Here is a 23,758-nt window from a genome sequence, read left to right as displayed (position 1 = left end):
CCCGGTTTCGATCCCTGAGTTGGGAAGATCCCCTGGAGAAGGAAAAGGCAACGCACTCCAGTATCCTTGCCTGGGAAATCCCATGGACAGAGGAGCCTGGCGGGCTACAGTCCATGGGGTCGCAGAGTCAAACATAGCTGAGCTACTGAGCACACGCACAATCATAATTATATAATCAATTACATATTATGTATGTACATATGTATATATGTGATTCCTAGAATGAGATCTAGAAATGAGCATGTATGCATTTCATTTCTTTGTCTTCAGGGTTTATTACTTGAATGAAATGGCCTGTTACTCTTGCAAGTCTAGGAATGATTCAAGGTCTAAATTGAAAGAATTTAATCCCAAGTTATTTACCTCCATGTTCAGTTAACAGTACTCTCTTCATTTGAAGCACTGAACTAGCCCCCGTTTCCAGTAAGCCCACCAAAGCCCCACAGTCTGTGTTCAAGGAAAAAACCTTTGGATACACGGTCTCCTTTAGGAGGGAGAAAGTGGAGTGGGAAAGCAGAATCTTCCTTACCACTTTCCCTTAACCGCGGTGGTCTTTCTATCTTTCTCAGGACAATTCAGGGGGAAAAGTCTTCCTTTTATAGAAAGACACTAGAACTTTCCCTTCCCATCATGTTACGCTTATTGTTATAAAACGGTTAAGCCTTTTTCATGTCCAGGCCTTACTGTTAGTCAACCATTTCTAGTCACTCAGTCGAAAAGGCCTATGTTAATTTAACTATTATTAATTTAATACTGAACCCTAAAAGGATCCTTATCTTTTAGAAACACAATTTTTACTAAGTGGAAAAGAATAGTGAGTTGTTTAAACTAGAAGAAAAAGTAAACAGAGGTAAAAATAGACAGGGAGGACCATGGTAGAGGATTCTGAGGGCTGGATGATGATAATATGGAAGCTCATCACACTGTTCTAATTTTGTGTGTGTCCAAAACTCACCAGGGACTTACTTCCCTGGGGGTCCACTGGTTAAGGCTCCAAGCTTCCTTGCCAGGGGGCACAGGTTGATCCCCGGTTGGGAAAGTAAGATCCCCATGCATCTTGAAGCAAGAACAAAACTCTCCCCAGAACGAACAAAAAAACACCGCACCTTTATAAAAGGTTAAAAAAAAAAAAAACAGACAAAATCTTGCTGACAAATCATCTGTTTAGACTGGTGACTCTCAAGGATCTTGGATGACCATTTCTTTGAGGAGTCTCTTCATTCAACCAAGCTTGAGGAATGAGATGACCTTTCCCTTCCCAAAGCTCAAAATTCTTAAACAGTTTCAAATAGTCCCATATGCTAAGGGAAAGGGCATCATGAACTAACAATGTTTTAGTTTCTGAGACCTTATATCACTAAATCTTGAGGAAATCAATTCTCCTAAAACTATTTACCTATCAAAATTGCCTTTATACAGCTGATTTCCATTATGCCTCTTAGATTATAATCTCTAAGTGGACAAAGATTTAACTCATCTTTGCAGTTTTGCTGGTAAGTTATTAAAATTGCCACAGAAAATATCTGCCAACTCTAAATACTTCCCTCAAAGGGAAATATTGAATATATTCTTCTATGTTACCCTGTGTTGACTTATGACTCTGAATATATTGTATATTGTGAATCATTTTAGGGTTACAAATAACTCAAATAACTCATCCATTAGCCTATAAATTTCACTAGATAAAAAAGTATAGGGGAGCGAGCAAGCCAATAGCTTAAGAGATATAATTTTTCTTTTTTTTCCAGTCTCACCTTAGGCCACATTTTTCTTTCAGTTTCACACTAGATCACGAAATTATACCAGTCTTCTTATTTGTGATGAGCTGAAGAAAACAGAAGAGTTCACATTCACGTTATTCTAACAACAAGGCCATGAAGCACAATAGAAAACTAAATTCTAATTGTAAATGTTTTTTTTGCAACATAACATTTTCAAATCAGCTTAAATCCAGAGAGATTTTTTTATTACACAATTTGATTTTTACATCAATAAAATCTTAGATATAACAATACAGATGAAGGAACAACAATTTAATTTGTATTGAAATAAATATGAGATACACAAAGCACATACAGTGGAAAAGGGTCACAATAAATTATAAGTGGAGACATTATTTTGCTCAATCACCAGAGAAAGCCCTTGACACTTCCAATTTCACACCGTCAAATTTATCATTCTTGCTGATTTAAGCAGAACACAAAACAAATATGGATCCCAGGGCTTACTTTCACAGGTACCAGCATAGATAATTTACTACAGTGATCCAATTTGGAAATCAGTAGGGACCACTAAATCACTGCATAAAATAAAGAGTGAATGAGGTCCTTTTTCCTTAGTGTCAGCAGGCTATGATTATTATGTTTATTAGATTTTCTTGAAAGGACTTCACATTTTCTCAAATATTCAGGAGCAGTATATTTCCCCTCTGAGCCCTACATTAGCATTTATGTGCTTTGGTCTTGAATACACAGTAATGATGAATTTTTCAATTTATTTTATAAACTTATATAATCTGGATAGTATTGGCCTGAAGAGTATGTAACTCCCCAACCTGTATAATATTAGATATTAAAAATGGATTCAAGAGAAGTTACTAAGAAATGCTGACATACTGTATATACAAATTTAGTTCAATATATCCCATTATATAGAGCACCAGAAGCAATGCATTTATTATAATCAAGCAATTTTCTATGACTCTCTAATCTTTGTGGCCCTTTTACATTTGTTCCAATATATACATATCACAAATGTTGCCTGCCTAAGACTTTGACCATTTGGTCTCAACTTACAAATAAAAACGTAAGCAAAAATCCATGTCAAAAGCTTTTATCTTAAAATTACAAAAGAAAATAGTCAAAGTTTGGAATTTAAACTGTTACGAACCAAGGGAAAAAAAAGTTAGTTCAAATGTACTGAGCATATATATGTATTTAAAAAAAGTAGCTTCAGAAAACTATGATGGAAAAAGTAAAATGATTCTTGGGCCTTTCCTTCTCCTGGAATATAAGCTAATTTTTAGATTCCAGCAAAGATATCTAGCAACAATTTTTTTTCTATCATTTTCTAAGAAAAAGAAACTGTTATAGACCAAAAAAATACTGTACTTTATCTCTGGTCACATCAACACATATTCAATGCAGGTCGGTTTTCCTATGTGCACTCCCTAAGAGCAGAAAGACTACTCTAGAATTAACCCCTCACACAGAGATGTGTTCCTTCTAAGTACCCTCCTGAATACCAGCTTAGAAGATAACACGTCACAGAATAAATACCACCAGGAAACTTCCCAAACATTGAGCAGCTTCTTTCCTATCCTTAATACCAGATCCAATTACAACTTTCCACCCAGAATACTAGAAGAGGACTGCTCATTAAAATAATTTCTGGAAATAACTCCTGGATTTACAAAACATATATGCCTTTGGTATACACTAAATCCATTGAACTATGCTATCGTATAGCCTCTCAGAATTCTATTAATTCTAGAGAAATTCCAGTGAGGTGTTAAATAAATTAGCTGTCTCTGTAACTCAAACTGAATTTACAAATCTAGGCAGCACTCCTAATATCCAAAATTATTGACATGCTTTTGTATCACTGTGAAGTCTTAATTTTAAGAGGTGGAACTGGGTGTACCTTGTTTACCTAAGAAGTGACCATGAAAAAAATTAAGTACCATTTCCTATATAGTGAAAATGAAGGTGAAAGAACAATTTTATAACTGACGTGTTTAGGTAACTTAGGCACTTAGGGAAACAAAAACAGCAGCGAGCCCATGATCTGAGTGACACCACTAACTGCGGCCTATGCTATTTACCTGGGGAGCGGGTATTAACGGGGGACTTACTCCAGCTTTTGAACATTTTTGTATTTAAAAATGTACTCAAGAGTAAATCCCTACTAAATATTTACTGAATGCTGAATAATTACATATTAAAGAGAAGCATGGAATTCAGGTCCTTATTCGTTTTGTGGCTGACTCAGGATTTAGTGGCATTTAACCTTCCAGCATGGCAGGAGAAACGGCTGGGGACTACTTGAGGAAAGAGTGCCACCTACTGCTCATCAGCCTAACTGGTTCCTTTCTCCCTTGAGGTTTCCATCACAGAATAAAAATCAGCCTCAATTTGGGTGACAGCATTAAGCTAGCAGATCAAAAAGGGCTTTGGGTAGTGGGTGGTGAGGAGCTTCAGACCTATGCCAATTAAAACACATTCGTTATCATAACATAAGGATCTTTACCACATCCCTCAAAATTAAGTTTCATTCACTCTGATCTCAAAACTTTATTTAAGAAATTTCTCTTTGGACTGATGTTAAATATTTAAAATTCATGAGGAATCAAGTATACAAAAGGAACACAGAATCTTTGTTAGAGTGAAGTAGATTCTGTATGAGGCCTACACGTGTCCAAGGTTTAATATTTAAAAGTGCTAGGACAGCAGCACTATACAACCCCCTAACAATCAGATATTCCAGATGTTAAATCAACTTTTTTTAAACACATAAAAATAAATTCATCTATGCAGCTCTAACTTTTCCCAGTACACTCATTCTATATACTCTATTATAATAATTTCCTTTTTTGTTAAACATTTTGCTTTGTGTAAATGACATCCAAGACATACAATTTTATTTTTTTGACCTCGCGGCATGTGAGATCTTAGTTCCCTGACCGGGGCTTGAACTTGCACACTCTGCATTGGAAAGGTGGAGTCTTAACCACTGGATCACCAGGGAGTTCCTGTATTTCCTTAATTTTAACCTGATAAAGTTACACTGTACTTTCAAATGTCAAATGAGCTGACTGTGCATATTCATACTGCAAAATTCCTAACTACAAGTTCACACAAACTAAACATCTGGTGATGCTCAAATTGTAGTACTTACTTTTCCATGAGTTTAGTAAGAGGAAAGTGAAAGTGTTAGTTGCTCAGTTGTGTCCCACTCTTTGCAGCCTCATGGACTGTAGCCCACCAGGCCCTTCTGTCCATGAAATATTCCAGGCAAGAACAATGGAGTGGGTTGCCATTTCCTTCTCCAGGGTATCTTCCAGACCCAGGGACTGAACTTGGGTCTCCTGCACTGCAGGCAGATTCATTACCCTCTGAGACACCAGGGAAGCTTATTTATAAACCAAACTTTTCTTTAAAAAATATATCAGAAGTATAATCCCATTATATGATAAAAGCCTCAACTTCTGAAGCACAGAGTTTTAAATTTTAATAGTATTAATGTTAAATTCTTTTTGTTAAAACCCACCTAAATTATTTCCTTTAGGAAAATCTTTTTGATCAATAATAATTTTCAAAATAAAGAAGAAAAAATAAAAACAGAGGCACACTTAACACATCATTAAAAGAAACAATCATGGTTAAAAGAGAACACACAAAAAGAAAATCAATAAATGGAAAAACTGGTAAAATGTAAGTTCCACATCTTAGTAGTTAATAGTATTGTCCCAGGGTTAATTTCTTAGTTCTGATAAATCTTGTATAGTTATGGAATCTGTTAATACAAGGGGAAGATGAGTAAAGGATATACAGAAACTCTATTATTTTTTACAACTTTTCTACAAATCTAAAATTATCTCAAGATAAAAAAAAAAAATTGTAGAAAACAAAGAAACTTAGTAACTTAAAATATAAATATGCCTTCAGCTGCCATAATTTCTTGATATAATTCAAATTTTTAAAAACATCATTAGAAATAATATATTGTTTACTTAACATTAAAGTTACTTTATTGCTCTAGAAAATTTAGTTTTTAAAACCATCAGATTACATACATAGTGATAATGAGAGTGCCCCCCAACAATGGACTGTGTATTATGAGGCTTCTCTAATTTTGTAGATAATATTACAAAATTACAAAAATAGCTGGTTACAGCTGAGCTATCAAGTAGGTATCACATTTCTATAGATCAAAAAGTTGCATAAAAAGAAAACTGATGTTACTGCTAAGTCACTGAGTATATTTGAGAAATCCAAATTACATGCACATAGAAGAAAACTGGTTACAAAAACCATTACATTACTCTGCATTAACATTTTGCAATGTTTTAAACATTTCCAATCATGCAATAATAAATAAAGGTCAGAATGAATTTTAAAAGGAGTTGATGGAAGCTCAACAAACGTGTTTCACATGTTAAACAACTCAAATCACAGTTGCATAATACATCCAATTTCTCTAAATTTATCCAGGCATTACAAGACTGAAATGCACACTATTTCCCCCACAACTCCTCTGGCCCCATTCCCAATCAATAACCTTACCTATAAACCTTCCTATTTAATCTTTTAAATGAAATTTGATGGGTAAGTATGTATGATCTTCATTATTATTTCAGAATAGATACAAAGTTCAGTCATAGCTCAATCTTCACTGACATTCCTTTCAAAGGGCACCTGAACTGGTGCAACTGTCTATGAAAATTCAAGCCTAAGAAACGGAGAAAACTGGCAGTCAAGAATCTGATCTAAGTAATTGCACCCACAATCCTGAAAGGAGGATTTACTATCTGAGAAATGTTACTCAACCCGTCTCTGAGAGGAAAACTTATGACTACTGCTCCCTGATGTAAAAGGCTCCGGTGACCCCAAGTATTTACCCAGCTGGTTAACGACCTTTCAGTTGGGCCTTTAAGAAAAAAAAAAAAAAAAACCAAGTAGAAGTAAATATGAAAATAAAATTTTGGAAGGTCATAGTATAAGATACATAAAGAAATCCAAAATAAATGTGTCCTAATGAAGCAGTACAAAATCTACATAAAAGCACTTTGAAATTAAACACAGGAGGAGGGACGTGTTTTTGCTACAACCATCAACCAAAATTACTGAATGGCAAAAGAATACTGTCTCAAAGTATACTGAATTTACATGTTAATATTACCATAATGAACTCATGCCAGATGTAAATTCAGGTTACCAATTAGATGAAAACGAACTTTTAGAGCTATTTTTACCAGACAAATGTACTTCATGATAAAGGCACAGGAGCATCTAAAGAATTCTTGATACATTTATCACAAGATCCAAACTTCCTTAACTATTAACAACACATCACAATAAAGTTTCTCAGCAAGTGTTCGAAAGGCTTGATTTAACATGCCAGGAAAATGATTACTTTTGAGATGCATTTATGTAAATTATGTAAATTGCACTGAGGTCAGTTTTACACCTGGAATTAACCATCCCTAGCAGAAGTACCAGCAGCTAACAATGCTTATTTGTATTATATGTAACTTAGCTAGACGTCACACTATGCAACTGTTGGTGCCAGTCTGCTTATAAAGGCGATGCTCTGGAGACAGAGTCTTCTCACAAAGAGTGGGCAAGCAGGCTTCATTATAAGGTGTTCAACAACAATCCTCAGTTCATTAAACAAGGTCCTGCAACATAAAATAGTTTTTCTTTCAGAAACTCAATGAAAAAGCAATGTGATTCAAGAGTAAATGCTGATAAAGGACTTTCCCACTAAAGAATCTGAAGAAGTAATAATCAGGATGTACTTCAGGCAACATACAGAATTAAAATTCCCCAAATCAACACCTGTGTCCTTTTTTAGGGAAAATATTCATTTAATAAATGGCTCTCTAAGGACTGAGATTAGGGATGATTTGTATTTCCTTCCCGGTGGAGTCACATAATCTTCACATCTGACTTAGGCAAATTCAACTAGGTCTAAAAAAAGAGAGCAAGAATGTGAAAGTTATCTAAAATAATGAGCAATCCTTCCTACCATTTCCTTAAAAGAACATACTGCCTCTGAGAGCTTTCCTCATCCGAAAGACGGGAATATGTACTTATTGGAGTCACAGTGAAGTTCCAAGGAGGCAACACAGAAGATGCTCTATAAATGTTGCTGTCATTCAGCTGCTGAGTCGTGTTAGACTCTGTGACCTCACGGATGGTAGCCCACCATCACTCCTCTACATCTAAAAGTACTAAGTTCCAAACTTCTTACCCTGAGGGTCAAGAAGTTTACGATAGGGTTCCAATATACCTTTTAAATCTCTGCTCTAACCACTTACCACTCAGAATTTCCCTTACAGTCAGACAAGTCTACACAAGTGCCCCTTAAACTGTTTTCATCTTCCGGCCTCTGAACTCGTGCTCCTATTGTTCTACCTAAATCGCTGTTCCTTATTCTCACTGTCTATTGGAAGTCCTTAGTCCTTCCAGAACAAATTAAAATACTTTGTGAAACTTTCCTGGGCTCTTCTCTCTTCTGGCTCAATGATCTCTCCCCTCTTGTGGACTACAGTACTGATAGAATAACCATGACAATTCATCACAGGTTAACGTGTGAATACCACATCCTGCACTTGTTTCCTTTCTTATTTGCGATGTATTTCCTCAACTAGGACAGCACCAGGAGAGGGAGACTTTTGTCCCACAGTTTTAAATTCCTTACGCTTTAGCACTGCTTTAGATGTGGTCAAGAAAACTTCACTCTTAATGGCTGAAAAGCAAGCACCTCCTCATCAATCCTAGAACTTAGATTCGCAAAAACATTGCTTGCTTCTAAATTCTAACATAAAAGTTAAACAAGTCTTAAAAATTACAAATGGTATATTTCACAATACTATTAATAAATAAAACAGATTTAAACTAATCACAAGCTTACCGACAATATGGATTTCTTCGAGAGGAGTATCGCAGAGTAAGGAATCTATAGTATATAAAAGGCTGGAACAAACTTCCTTGACCACTGAAATAAACAAATACAAGGGAAATAAATACACATTATCGATTCATATGTATACTCAAAATTTAAAGGCAACTTAACTGGACAATGTATGTGTTTACATTCATCAAATGATCATAATAATATCTATCATATCTAAGTCCAAGTTATTCATGTAGGTATTGTTAAATTTTTTAAAGCTACTAAATAAATCAGAGAATGTTATATAAATGCTTCAAAAACTGCCACTAACAATTGGTAATCAAGTTTTAAAACTTTTTATAAAATACTTAAAATGAAAAGTAGTTTATTTGTTATAAACAAATAAGAAAATTAATAAAACCATATAGGCTCACTAGTAAATGTGAGTATAGGCTAAACATAGCCTATACTATTTATTTTTCTTGGTTAAAATCACAATCATAATACCCCAAGAGTCATATACATGTTCAGGAAATTCTAAGTCTGGAATCCTTTCCTAGGAAAAACTATCTTAAGACGTTCACTAGAACAATCACAGATAAAACACGGCAACAAACTGACGGTCTCCAGGCAAGAATGCTGGAGTGGGCAGCCTTCTCCAGGGGCTCTTCTCCAGCCAGGGACTGAACCTGGGTCTCCTGCATTGCAGGCAGATTCTTCACCATCTGGACCACCAGGGAAGCCCAGCTGGGTAGCAGGGCTAAGTAAATGATATGTATATTTGATGGATTCAGTATGCAATTACTTAAAATCTTGACTACTGAAAACTATACAGGAACTCTGAAGAAAGCAGGATATAAAGCTATACATATTATTACAACTGTATTTTAAAAATCTGGAGAAGAACAAATGCATCAAGATGCTAAATGTGGTTTGATTTTTAGGTTAAATTTTTTTAGCCTCCCCACTCACCCCTGGCAGAGCCACATAGCTTGGGGATCTTAGTTCCCTGAGCAGGGATCAAATCCCAGCCCCCTGCAGTAGAAGCACTGGGTCCTAACCACCAGACTCCAGGCAACCCTCCTTTTTAGCCTCCCTGCCCCCCAACTGTATTACTTTCATAATAAAAATTTACATGATTATAAAGTTATAACTAAATATATCTACTTTCTCCAATAAATCATGTGATAAAACTTTAACTTTGTAAATTGAAAAACAGAGGCATTACAGAACACATTAAGTAGAAAAGAATATTCAATGAAACACAAATTTTCCATCTCCAAGTTAGTTCCTTCCTCAAAGTTATTATAGCAGAGTCTCTAATGTATCCTTCAAGAAATTTACATAAATAAGTGTATATAATGGCTAACACGCAGTGCTTACTCTGTAATGCACTGAACCCAGTTAACTCTAGGAAGGAAGTGATATTATCATTCCTATTTTAAAGATGAGGAACCCTGTGGATGTACCTAGAGTCTGTCATACAGAGGGAATAAGTCAAAAAGAGAAAAATAAGTATCACATATTGACGCACACATACGGAATCTAGAACAATGGGACTGATGGACGTGCTCGCAGGGCAGGAGTGGAGAAGGCAGAGAATGGACGTGTGAACACAGGCGGGGAGAAGAGGACGGAGAAAGCTGAGCGCAGCGCTGACACGCACACCAGCAGGTGTAGAGAGACGGCGGGCGGGAGCTCTCCGCTCAGCTCAGAGACCCAGCTCAGCGCTGGTGAGGACCGGGAGGGCTGGGGCGGGGACGCGGGGGCAGGGGCAGGAGGGAGAGGATCCACGGACACATCACCACGTGCAGAGAGACAGCTGGCGGGAGCTCTCTGCTCGGCTCAGAGACCCAGCTCAGCGCTGGTGAGGACCGGGAGGGCTGGGGCGGGGACGTGGGGGCAGGGTCAGGAGGGAGAGTACATGGGGAATGCCCTACACTGTTCTCAACCAATTTAAAATTTATTGTTTCTTGGCGACCATCCCCTACCACAACACACAAATTATCTTATTCTGTTTACAACCTGAAATATTCCGTTTTACGCATGTACTAACAAGCTCTCTACTAATGAACAAACCCAAAATGATCATCCTTTTATCTGTCTTTGCACATGCGTGTGTATTATGTAAGATAAACTAACTCACAGACCACATGTGTTGGATAAACTCATAAACTGTTCACTTCTAAATACAGTTTTATGCACTATTGCTACAAATTTAACTTAATAACAAGGCCTTCTAATATTAGACTGTGCTTCTACCATGAAAGGTAGCATTTAAGGAATAATGACTTGAAATGTTTAATTTTATAATGTGCTATATTAAAGTGACATACTTGAACCATTAATAGCTTCTCTTGTTAGGAAATTGAATAATACTTTATTACTTAGTTTTACTTTTTTAAAATAACAACATGATTCTTCTATTTAAATATTTTGGTAAATTCTCATTTCCTTTACAGTAATCTTAAAAATTAAAATCAATTTGTACATTGTAAGTGTTTAAATAAAGGACTAAGTACCACAACTGACTTAATATACCAATATAGGAAAAACTTGGTATGCCAACAAAAAATTCTCTACAGTTCCAATAATGACGTTTTTTGTTTAAGTGAGCTTGGCATCTCAGCATTTCATAATAACTCTCTTCAGCTTACTTGAAAGGAGAACAAACTGTTCTGTTTATTAACTTGAATAGACACCAATTATCTCCACAAGTATAGTTAGTTTTGGTAGCGACATTTTAACTTTCACTCAGGTACATAAAACAAATCACAGAACCTGGGGACACCCAAGACCAGGTGACCCAAAAACACAGAAAAATGAGCAAGAAAGTAAGAGGGCAAAAAGTTCCCTTCACCAATTAAAATGTTTAAGTGTATGATGAGGATCACAAAAAAGATGTACTAACTTCTAGGGTAAAAATTCCAGAGTTGAATAATAGACAAATACAGTTGCATCAAATTCCATACTTAATATTCATGGAATGTTACAATTGGAAGGATTTTTGGCAGTTACTAATTTCAACTACTATTAGTTTTTCAAATGTAGAAAACCAAGGCCCAGAAGGCCTAGTTAATGGTCAAATCAACCAGAATCCAGCTCCCTGACACTCAGTAAGAAGTTTTTCCATTGTGCCATTCTAGGAGCCTATTTAGATTATATTATCTAGTTTGGAACCCCACAGCTTAACAACACGTGGTGATCCTGGAATTTTCAGAGGAAAGTATTATTTACAACAATGGTACAGATGCATTTATGAGGAAATCTAGAAAATTCTCTTACCAGCTTTAAGAAACACTGCTAAGGAAAGGAGTAATTGCTGGTATATAAAAACCTCACTAGTTAATCAAGGCAATGAACATTAAAATGAAATATTTCATAGACAAAAATGTTTGTTACAAACTAATGAGATTATGGAAAATAGGTAATACCGATCTATTAGAGGGCAATTTGGTACATGGTCTATTAAATATAAAATGTACCCAACTTAGACTCAAGTATATATAGATTCACAGAAAAGTATAAGCAGACAAGTAAAAAAATGTTTACTGCAGCAACATTTGGGAAAGTAAAAATCTGAAAACAAGTGACCATCAACAGGGCAATGGTTAATAAAATGTAGCATAATAATATGATGGAATACTCTACAGCCATTAAACAAAACAAACCAGAACTGTGAATGTCAAAATAAACAGGTCACAAAAACGTACTGTAGAAGTGAACAAAGCAAGATGCACACAACTGACGTTTGTGATGTATAAAAAAAACTAAGCAAAGTCCGTAAATATACCCATCAAATAACAACATACATTTCCCCCCTCTCTGTGTAAGCACTTTAAGATAACTACATATATGTACACGGATCAAATTCCTTAGCTCTGAGAAGGAGAGGACAGAATTACAACTAGCATTCATAGTCTAATGAAATTTTAGTTTTTTATCTGTCATGTCCTATTACCTGAGAAACTGAAAATTGAAAAAGCAATAATCTGGGAGAAATGTAGTTTTATTTAGCTATTTCCCTTTACATATTTTTACATTTTTTAAATTTGTTTTTTAATTGGAGTATAACTGCTTAACAATGCTGCATTCAGTTTCTGCCGTACAACATGAATCAGCCTCGCCCTCTTGAGGGAAATGTAGTTTTATAACTTAAATTCAGGAATACAGATAGTGAGGTCAGTACTATCTTAATGTTCTAGTTTCAAAACCAAAGTTTTCCTTACTTATGCATTCTTCTCATAACCAACAGACAACATAAGGAGGGGGCAACAGGCAACTATGGATACCAGACCTTAACTCTTCAGGTTTTTCTCCAGTGTGGGAAAAATAACCTCAGTGACGTTACAGTGGATTAAATTAGCCTAAGACTCTTTCAAAAGTAGTTATTTGAAAATAATTTTCAAAATGTTAAATAACTCATAAGGAATAATACAGACGACAAACTCCTAGTTACTCCAGTCAACTACAGTAGCAGCACGGGCGTGGCAGTTCTCTACTATCACCTGAGAAGGTGACCGCTGAGATTCACCTAGCTCTACATGTCCGGATTTACTTCAACAGATTTAGGCAGCATAACATTTGAGTTGATACATTTATTATACTCACTAAAACACCAGCCTCCTAAATAAAACAAATGTATTTTTATTCTTACCTGAAAAGCATAAAAACTGTAGCAGGCATCAAGAATATTTCATTACATGCAATGAATTTCAGAATATTCTGTTGATTAGCGCTTAATTTATCCAAGAGAGATCTCAGCAGGGGTAAACTATTTGAACCCTTTGCCTTAAAACATAAGAAAACAAATATTAGAAGTCATGAAAGCATTTTTTGATCACTCAATTATTTTCTTTCCTTAGATAAATGGCATATCTAACATGCAATAACAACCAAAAGACAATTATTTGAAAATGATGATATAAAAATTTACAAACTATACATTTAGGGACTAAAGTTAACATATTTTCCTACTTTACTGTATTTTCTATCTTTGAAGAATTAAATAGAGAACTTTAAAAAAAGCCCTTTTCATTCACTGATGCTTTGTTTTCCTTAAGAAAGATCAGATTATTCCACTAAAAGTGGTGGTGATTTCTCTCAACCATAACAAAATCTGGCTATGCAGAAATATAAAGTATCAGAGATCCTTAGTTAATTAAAGATAGAAATCACAAAGTTCAATTACTGCTGTAACCCAAGAACTATGGAGATAAAGAAAAAGGCCAACACAAGGCAAATTTCTGGGTATTTTAATTTAAACTTGAGTGTACATGCAGTCAATCTGCCTGGCACATGGAAGTTATTAGGCTAAACGTTCCGACTCAGGAATAAGAAGACGTTTTAGAAAAGCAGTAGTTTTGAACATCAGTGTAAAGAAATTCAGTACACTCTACTCATCTAGAACGTTAAAACCACTGACAGAACAAGAGACTTCTGACAACTTATCAAATACATTTCAAACTTCAGAAACTCCTCCAGGAACTGGGCAGTGATTTTAGATACAATCCATTAAGACAAAACGTACTATTTTATTGAAACAATAAAAAATTCCAAAATTTTCAAATTACTAATTCAGAGCAAGACTGTAAGGAACATAGGAACTTTCTGAGACACATGCCCAAATGTCTTAGAACTCAAATTTGTGTCAACTACATGTAAATCCGGGAGTCAAAAGGCAAGGCCAAAAATGTTTTACTTACATCAAGGATCTTTTTTGTGTACGTGGCAGCATGAAGCAAAGAAAATAACAAGACTGGGAAAATACTCACTGAAGAAAATAATTAAGGAAAACATTACAAATTCATCAAGTACTTTGCACAATAGGGTATGTATTATGTTCAAGTATACAGATCTGAAATGGCATCTGCTAAAATGAGTTCAGTGACGGCTTCTGTTTTACTGATACTTTATAAACTGAAGTTTTTTTTTTAAATCTGTAAAGAAAGTCATTTTTTTTAAACCCATAGTTCTTATGAATAGTGAAAAAGTTTTTTCACCTATTTCTAGTATATAAAATATTGTGAACATTTGCTAAATTAAATTAAAATCTAGGCTACCTCAAAGTGATAAGTAATATGGCTTTTAACCCCACAATAGTCATTCTGGACAGAATACCTTAGCCATCAAGTACCAACACAGTCTTTGTACTGCTTTCATCAACTTAATATAGCGTAATGGTTTAAAAAGTAGTTCCCAAATTTTCCTCAACTATAGATCTTTAATTCATTTTTTCCTACAAGGACTTCATTATTTTGAGATACTGTTCAATCAAGCTTATAAAAGCTTGACTATAAAGTCAAGCTTTCATGGTTAAGGTATTCTCAGTCTGAGCAAATAAAAGACATTGTATATCTGGTTTATATATATACTCAATTGAGAATCTCATCAGTTTTAATTATAGACACGAGCAAAGAATCGTTATTTTAAGTTACATTATTTGGCTTTTTGTGATAGCTATTATATACAATTTTCTTTTAGCTTTTTTAAAAAATGGAAATTGCTCAAAATACTCTATTTATCCCAACTTCCGCTAGGTTGATAACAAAAAACCCCCACTTGTCCAAGTTATTTCCATGAAATGATATAGACTGTTAATCATGAATGGCAAAAACACTTGTCCTCAAAACAGTAGTAATTTCTAAAAAATAGTCCATGATATTTTTCTACACCAACTGGAAGCTTGGTGTGAGGAAACTGATGACCACTACGACACAATCTGAGTATTAAATTCATTATAACCATAACTCATCATCTAGGACTCAAAGGTTCCTAGGTTCCCACTGGCAAGTAAAACACTGGCCCACAGCCGAGTGCTGTGAGAATTCTAACTCTCTAACATAAAAGTTCTCCGATTAATATCCTGACCAAATCTTCCCTGTCACTTTTAAGAATTAAATAAAACGTCAATTTCCTGAGAAGAGACCATACATATATAAAAATAGCTTTACACTTTTAACAGAATCCTAAACTCAGAGTCAAGATATCTAGGTCTCATTCTTGGCTCTGACACTAACTTCATTTCCCTAGGCCAAGTTCCGTCTTCTGTTGTACGAATTTGCAGTGATCAAAGCTAGGGGTTTCTAATAAGTCCTATCTCTAACATTCTATAGTTCAGAAATCCTTGATAAGAGACTCATCATCTTAGCATTCATTGTTAAACTATTTAGAAAATTCAATGGACAAAGCTGCTGCTGCTGCTAAGTCGCTTCAGTCGCGTCCAACTCTGCGACCCCATAGATGGCAGCCCACCAGGCTCCCCCGTCCCTGGGATTCTCCAGGCAAGAACACTGGAGTGGGTTGCCATTTCCTTCTCCAATGCATGTAAGTGAAAAGTGAAAGTGAAGTCGCTTAGTCGTGTCTGACTCTTCGTGACCCCACAGACTGCAGCCTACCAGGCTCCTCTGCCCATGGGATTTTCCAGGCAAGAGTACTGGAGTGGGGTGCCATTGCCTTCTCCAAGGGACAAAGAGTGTGTAATAGGAAAAGGACAATATATCACCTTTCTAAGAGCAAAGATCACAACATGACTTTGGGCTCACTTTTACTAATGTTAATATCTAACTACTTTAGGAATCAGAGATTAGTATTTCTTGCCAATTAATAGCTTATGTTATTCCCACTACATACTCCCCTCCTAGTAAGAATTTAAAGAACATTAAATCCTTAATCTTCAACATTCCCTAGAGAAGGCATAGCAAATAACTGGACAGAAAAGGCAGAGAGGTTGTCCTCACTGTCAGGAGTCATTTGACAGCATCTCAAGATTCACTCAGTAAAACTGTCCCAGAGGTCATAATTGATGTGTTCAATTTGCTCTACATTAATATCTAGAAAACACAGTTTCTACCATTTCTATTCTTCTCTTCAAAGAAACTTTAAGCTACTAAGGGCAGAAACAAGAATCTCTAAATAATTTTCCATTACATCTCAGAAAAGCAAGAATTTTAATATTGCTGATTGTAAAGAAACTCAATGAATGTGACTGATAAAAGCAGGTCAATCCAAATCCAATGATATGTCAACAAATGTGCTTATGGCTGTAGTACAAGGATTATCTAGTGAGTTTTACCTACATTACTATTCACTTGCCAATGTGATATCAGGCGGGTTATTTTAAACTCCTTGAGCCTCAGTATACTTATCAATAATACAATGCTCATAATAGTTTTCTTTAGAATGTTGCAAGGATTAAATACGTCAAGTTCACATACACTGGCAAATAGGTGCTCAAAAAAATTTTCCTTCCATTCTCTTTTCTTTAAGACTTGTGTTAGAGACATATTTTATTTGCTTTCCATTATGTACAGTTTTATCATAAATATTCAAGAAGACTTAAGAGCAGCACTTCTTAAAGTACAGAATATTTTCCTGAGGGATGATTCAAGGGGAGCTGGGCAGGGGGGTGGACAACCGATTAAAATGATTAAGTTTAGGAAAGATTGGCAACTCTTAGTCTCACAATGCACATTGCCATATCAAAGGTCCCAGAGTAAAAACTGTTTGACGATGTTAAACCTATTGCTTCCCAAACATCAAACTGCAGAATCTCTTCCCCTCCATTTTAAAATATACCTATTATCTCACCACACACTTCTGAAATGTATAAACATACAAGTTCCAAAAACCCAGAGCCTGTCCTTATTTTCTACTTTGTGCTGTGCTGAGTGGCTCAGTCGTGTCCGACTCTCTTTGACCCCGTGGACTGGAGCCCGCCAGGCTCCTCTGTCCACGGGGATTCTCCAGGCAAGAATACTGGAGTGGGTTGCTATGTCATCCTCCAGGGGATCTTCCCAACCAAGGGATCAAACTCAGGTCCCCTGCATTGCAGGCTAATTCTTTACCATCTGGGCCATCAGGGTAGCCCAAGAATACTGCAGTGGGTAGCCTATCCCTTCTCCAGAGGATCTTTCCAACCCAGGAATCGAACCAGCATCTCCTGCACTACAGGCTATTCAAAGCAAATACTAATTTCTTTTTACTTTATTAATTATCTCATTCTCGGCTTAAATATAAGTTATTTCTTGATTAATTTCCTTTTGTTTCTAGCTTATCTTTTCTTAAAGCAAGACATCTGGCATCTTCCCAAAGAAGGTGTGAATTAAATGAAAGAAACTTACATATTAAAATAAGTCCTCCATGGGCTTGTTGCTTTGAATCTGAATTTTGCAATATCCATTGCTAACAGAGAAGTTTATAAGATCAAATATAAAAAGTTTAAAATTCCCAATCACCTTTTCAAAATTTGGACTTGACATTTTAGAGTCAGAAACTCTTACACTTAACGTATCTTCTTTCAAATGAAGTGCCAACAAACCAACCAACCCAGGCTTCATGGGACACCCTCACTGCTGAATCCTTCCAGTAGCAAAAAATAATCAAAAGTGATCTCCCTACATTCAGTAGGCAATTTCAGTATCAAAACGGTAAAAAAGGATACTTGTAACAGGGTAGGAATTGACAAAGATGAGTGAATACAACAGGTAGTGGCAGCTGTCCTCCAACAAAGCCTGGGCCAGGAACGCTCTGCTTAACTGGAAGTGCGGCAATCTCTGGTGCAGCCTCAGGGCGCTAGTGAGAGCATTTGCCAGCAGAGCACGCTGGTAAAAGCTCGCTGCTTCATGCAACCTGTGAATTACAGAGGAGAGATCATCAGGAGATGTAAACAGCTACCATACCTCTTCCTCCTTTGTGAATTGCATCATAATTGCACAACACCTAATAGCTAAATCTATTACTTGAGAATAGAAAAAAAAGTATGTGACTCAACTGAAGCTTTTTAGGTGCATCACTGTATACATATACCCAACTGAACATCCATTTCTACTGAAGTATAACTGATGCACAATATCCTACTGCATTTTCTAAAGCAGCCACTCTTCCTCTTAAACACTCAAAACAGTGAAAAAACATGACCTCATCCCCACATTCATTTTCTCTCAGATTTTCAATGTGCTGTTACTTTTCACAAAGCACATAAAATATACCTCCTGTTGGTACTATTACTAGAACATTAGTACCTTTAAGGGTGAGACATCTGTTTTATTATTTATCAAACCCCTGGCTGTTTAACAAAGTGTGACATCTAAAAAGGTATTCCAGAAAAAAATGACTGAACAGGTGACTACCAATGGCAGAAACACCGTAATACGCACCCAAGCAGAGGCAGAACGAACAGAGCCGAGCAGTAAACTGTGAACAAGCGAGAAAGCCACATCGCTGTGTCCAGTTTGTTGGCCATCATGAATTGCTGAATTTAAAAGGAAAAATACTGTAGGTAAATGAAGCTTGCAAATTATGTTCTAAAGGATGACTACTTTGCAATGTTATTCCTATTCAAAATGTCTCAACGCTCCTGTAGCAACTGTTTTTCTAGGCATAACTCTCAGCGCAATTGTTTCTTCATCAGTGAATTTCTTCCTTCTGAAAGCTCCCTGACAAGTCTTTCACTGATTTCTATGGCCCGAGATTAACCATCCACATATCACTTTCTTCTCCACTTTTTCTTCATTCTTTCTTTTCTTTTGCTACATTTTGCTAAAAGATGTGTCCATCACACAAATTCAGTAACTTAAAATTGATTTTCTCAAACTGTATTTCATAGTCAAATTCTCAAGTGGCTTTTACATTTTTTGATAGAATCTACATAAACAATTTTTACATCAAGACCCAACATAAACATGTGAGTATATAAAATAAAAATTTCACAAAAACAACACTTACTTTTACTATGTGTGATGGATTCTGCTATTTTGTATTCTATTTAATGTTTTAGAAACAATGTTTACACAAAAAGGATTTCAAACCTAATAGGTTTTAACCTGGAGTCTCAAACACTGCTGGAAGCAATCTAACTTTAATTCTCTTTCGAAAGAAGATATAAAAAACTTTGGGGAAAAAATGCAAGTGTATTTTAAAATTCAAGGATGTTTTTAATTTTATTGCAGGCTTTCTAACAGTATGCAGGTAATTTCAGATACATGCCTCTGGGTTTATTCTATCCAAACCTACTACATGTTACTCTCGTAAATTTAAATGTTCACCAGTAAGTCAAGTGGAAAGATGAACCCAGCTTACAGTGCTCAGTTTCTCTACAAATATTCAGACTCTACGCAACTGTCTGAAATTTAATTTTAGAACATTATGCATGTGCATTTTTTACTACACAGTTAAAAAAAAGATCTAAGAAAATAAGTGCACTGACTATGACAAATAATTCAGGCAAAAAATATCAATGAATCTTTGGGTGAAAAACATATTGAGGTGAAAAATTATTCACATAATCTTAAAGTATCATGACACAGAATACGTTTTATTCACAAAGAGAGTAAGTTATCCTTACAATAGAGAAATCTGGTGGACACCACCAAAGCCAAATGACCAAACTCCAGTGATGGGATAAATCAACATAAAATGCTTCCTGATATATATATGAAATGCCCTGAGAAGAATGAAATCTTTTATTTACTATTTCTACCAAGCATTTAACCTGAATCTAGTGGGGGGAGCGGGGGAGACAAAAAATTAGACAATTCCAATTTAAGGAGCATTCTGCAAAATAACAGGTCTGGACTCTGGTAAGACAAAAATGGTAAGAGAAGAACAAGGGAATTATTCCAGACTAAAAGGGACCAAAGGCCAGTAAACACATTGCAAGCTTTTGACTGAGTTTGGATAAGGAAGCAATTTAAAGGACAATTGAGGAAATTTGAATATGAATTGTACATTAGGTGGTAACAAGTAGCAACGTTAAATTTGCAAAATGAACTACAAAAATTTTTGAATTAACTGCATTGTGGTCTACACAAAAATATTCTACATAAGTACTACATTATGGTACATTATGTACATTAGTACAAAAGTACAATTATAATGACGCATGTAACTCTGAAATGGTTCAGCAAAATAAAAAGGTGTGCACAGAGAAGAGATGCTGCAAATTTTTTTTAAAAAAGTGATTCGCTGAATTCACATGCCTAGTGTTTAAGTACAATTATGCTTCTGGTACCAAAAAAAAAAAAAAAAAGACAGTAAGCAGCTGATATGCACCCTAGGAATAAAAGTTTACATAAGCTTAATATTTCTCTTCGTAAAATGACGAAGGGGGAAAAGAGAAAAAACCGCTCTTTCTTTTGCTTAAAAAGGGGCAGACCTGCTCTCTGCCAGCACGCATGTGCGGAATGAGGCGTGTGTCACAGCACAATCTCAGGTCGCATCTTCAACCGTGGGACCTAGGACAGAGACCGACGGGTGGGAAGAGACGAGAAGGCCCGCTCCTCTGTCCTCGGCATGCAGGTGGGCATACAGGTGAGGGCCACTGCTGGAGGCCCGCCTGTTGTCGCTGCCGAAAGGGAAACTTTAGCTCCGTCTAACGTCTTAGCTCACGATCGACTCTCTCCCCACCCCCACCCGAGTCACTAATCCCAGTCCCGAAAGCAATGAGCCGGTGGAACGCCCGGGACCCAACTTCCAACACTCCCAGCTCGTTCCTAACTTGCAAATCAAGCCAAACGATCCTGTCCGCTCACTTACCACTGCGCCCGCCCCTTGGGGGCCGTTGGGGGCCGTATCCGCCATGGGGGCGCTCACACTAGCGTCTGAGACGCTGCACTCGGGGAGGGAAAAAAAGAAGGAAGGTCAGCGCCGGGGCCGCAACTCCGGGAACCGGCTTCCCTGTTCTCTGCGCGAGCTCCCGAACCTCCACAGAGCAAAGCTCTCGCCGCTTCAGTGCAGCGGACTGTCCCAAGGGCAGCCGCAACGGCCGGGAAACAGCCGCTTGGCACAGGCCAAGAGCAAAGCTGGGTTTCTAGAAAGACCGAGACGAAGGCGGAGCTTCGGAACAGGGCCCAGCAGGACCGACCTAAGGCCACCGGCTCCAGGTTATTGCGGAACCCGGAAGTGCTCGCTTTGCTTCCGTGGGGAAGAGGCGGTGACGCAGGAGGGACAGCGGCGCGGTGCCCGAGGCATGACGGGAAGTGTCGTTTTTCTTGCTTTGGCTTCCCGTTTCGTGCGCGCCCATTGCTCTGTAAGCTAAGAAGCCGGGCAGCCGAAGCAGCGTTTCTCTCATCGTCCGCTCACAGCTGGTCCACTCTACCCGTGGCCAAACCGCAAAGGCTCTCTACTCCCTGACACAGAAGCCTCGCCGTTTTCTTTCAGAAGCCCACGAAGCTCTTTGATGCTACCTCTAAAATGAGTTAGTTCAACAAGCACTTAAATGAGAGCTGCTATGTGACAGGCTCCGCACTTGGCAGGGAATATTTCAAAGATGGTTATGACACAGGCTGCGGGAGAGAGAGGAGAGACGGCAGTCGGAGCCCAGTGCTTTCTGTAATGCGTGCAGAGGCGGAGGTCGGAATCGGAGGGGTCCCGGAAGCGTTCCCAGAAGACCTAATTCTGGCGCAAAGTTAAATGGGGAAGGGGAATGCAGACAGCAACAGAACGTGCATGAAGCAACTGTACAATTGAGTATAACCACAAAGATCACTCTGGAAACAGGATAAGGGGATGATCGGGGTGGGGCAAACCCGTAAGCCCACCGGGGGCAGGCTTCCCTGGTGGTCCAGTGGTCAAGAGTCCTTCTTGCAATGCAGGGGACACAGGTTTGATCCCTGACCTGAGAAGATCCCAGGAGCAAGTGGGCAACTAAGCCTGTGCCTTGCAACCCCTGAGCCGGAGTGCAGCGACTCCGGAAGCCCTCCTGCCCTAAAACCTGTGCTCAACAAGGGAAGTCACTGCAATGAGAAGCACGTGAAGCGCGGCTACAGAGTAGGCCCCGCTCACCGCAACTAGAGAAAGCCCATACCGCCAGCAGCGATGAAGACTCCGCACAGCCAAAAATAAATCAATAAATAAACATTTTAAAACACCAGGGATTTGCGGACTTCCCTGGTGGTCCAGTGGGCGAGACTCTGAGCTCCAAGTGCAGGAAGCCTGGGTTCAATCCCTGGTAGGAGAGCTAGACTCCACAGGCCACAGTTAATGGTTCTCATGCCAAAAATAATGATCTTGCATGCCTCAAATAAGACCCAGCACAGCCAAAAACATAAACACACACACACACACAATCCAGGGGCTTTATAAAGCTTCCTATAGGGAGGCCATTGCATATACAAGGGGAAAGTGATGGGTTTCTGAACCAAAGCAGTGTTGTAGGGGAAGAGAGGAGGAAAGATGACTTGGAGAGGCTGTTCAAGATTGGTGGTTGACTAGGTATGAGTAGGCTGGACAGGGAAGGTCATTTCCGAGAGCTAGAGAAGAGCTGTAGAGAAGGAAGACTTGGAAGATCTGGAGACTGAGAATAAAAACCTGAGGGTTTTGGAAGGAGGAAGCTGACTAGAGATACTCAGGCAGCTGGTACCACACTTGAAAAGCATGACTCCTTTTTTTTTCCCCTGGCTTGCGGAATCTTCGTTCCCTGCCTTGCCAGGCTTGCTGCTCCAGTTGTGTCCAACTCTCTGCTGCCCCTTGGCGTGTGGCCTGCCAGGCTCCTCTGTCCATGGGATTCTCCAGGGAAGAATACTGGAGTAGCTTGCCATTTCCTACTGTAGGGGATCTTCCCAACCCAGGGATCAAACCTATGTCTCTTGTGTCTCCTGCATTGACAGGCAGATTCTTTACTACTGTAGGCAACTGGGAAGCCCTTAGTTCCCTGACCAGGGATCAAATCCTTATCGGTGGTCGTGAAAGCGCAGAGTCCTAACCACTGGGCAGCCAGGGAAGCCCCAATATATTCCTGTTTGATTGGAGAATTTATTTGATTCTCTTTTGTATTATAACCTGATAATTTTATATTCTTATCAAAAGTGTTACATTTCAGAAAGGAAACATGAGACCATGGAAAGTAGAAGAAGGTAGAGGACTTTCAGTGAATGGCCTTATACACTGTATTTATAATTTATTTATTTATTTTTAAACATTATTGGGTTTTTTTTGGCCCCACCCGGTGAAATGTGGGATCTTAGTTTTCTGACCAGGGATCAAACTGGGACCCCCCCCCCCTGCCGTGAAAGCACAGATTCTTAACCACTGGACTGCCAGGGAAATCCCTGTATTTATGATTATAAAAAAATATTCAATTAAAAATAAATATATTAAAAATGGCCATAAAATAATACTACTGTGGAATTAGTCCACTAAT

At 37.7% G+C, this 23,758-nt stretch overlaps 1 protein-coding gene across 1 annotated transcript; it reads right to left on the bottom strand.

Moving 5' to 3' along the window:
- Positions 1–1,949: 1,949 nt before the first annotated feature.
- Positions 1,950–21,527, bottom strand: TMEM33 (transmembrane protein 33). The gene is made up of 7 exons (XM_061164659.1): positions 21,154–21,527; positions 18,777–18,871; positions 18,062–18,249; positions 14,325–14,392; positions 13,277–13,410; positions 8,638–8,721; positions 1,950–7,399 (listed from the first exon to the last, which is right to left on the bottom strand). The coding sequence occupies exons 1-7, from the start codon at positions 21,196–21,198 to the stop codon at positions 7,270–7,272; spliced, it is 744 nt and encodes a 247-aa protein (XP_061020642.1). The 5' UTR covers positions 21,199–21,527; the 3' UTR covers positions 1,950–7,269.
- Between the last annotated feature and the right edge of the window lie 2,231 nt (positions 21,528–23,758).

The sequence above is a fragment of the Dama dama genome, chromosome 17 (genome assembly GCF_033118175.1).
Source record: "Dama dama isolate Ldn47 chromosome 17, ASM3311817v1, whole genome shotgun sequence".
Lineage (NCBI taxonomy): Eukaryota > Metazoa > Chordata > Mammalia > Artiodactyla > Cervidae > Dama > Dama dama.
The sequence above is the reverse complement of the archived record's forward strand: the minus strand, read 5'-3'. Positions and strand labels throughout refer to the sequence as shown.

Bases quoted from the DNA above. Each gene is read 5' to 3' on its own strand.
- TMEM33 (XM_061164659.1), bottom strand. From the start codon at position 21,198: ATGGCGGATACGGCCCCCAACGGCCCCCAAGGGGCGGGCGCAGTG. The intron at 14,393-18,061 runs GTATCCTTTTTT...TATTTTCTTCAG, and splicing joins CAATTCCTACCCTGTTACAA to TGAGTATTTTCCCAGTCTTG. The intron at 13,411-14,324 runs GTAAGTAAAACA...TTATGTTTTAAG, and splicing joins ACACAAAAAAGATCCTTGAT to GCAAAGGGTTCAAATAGTTT.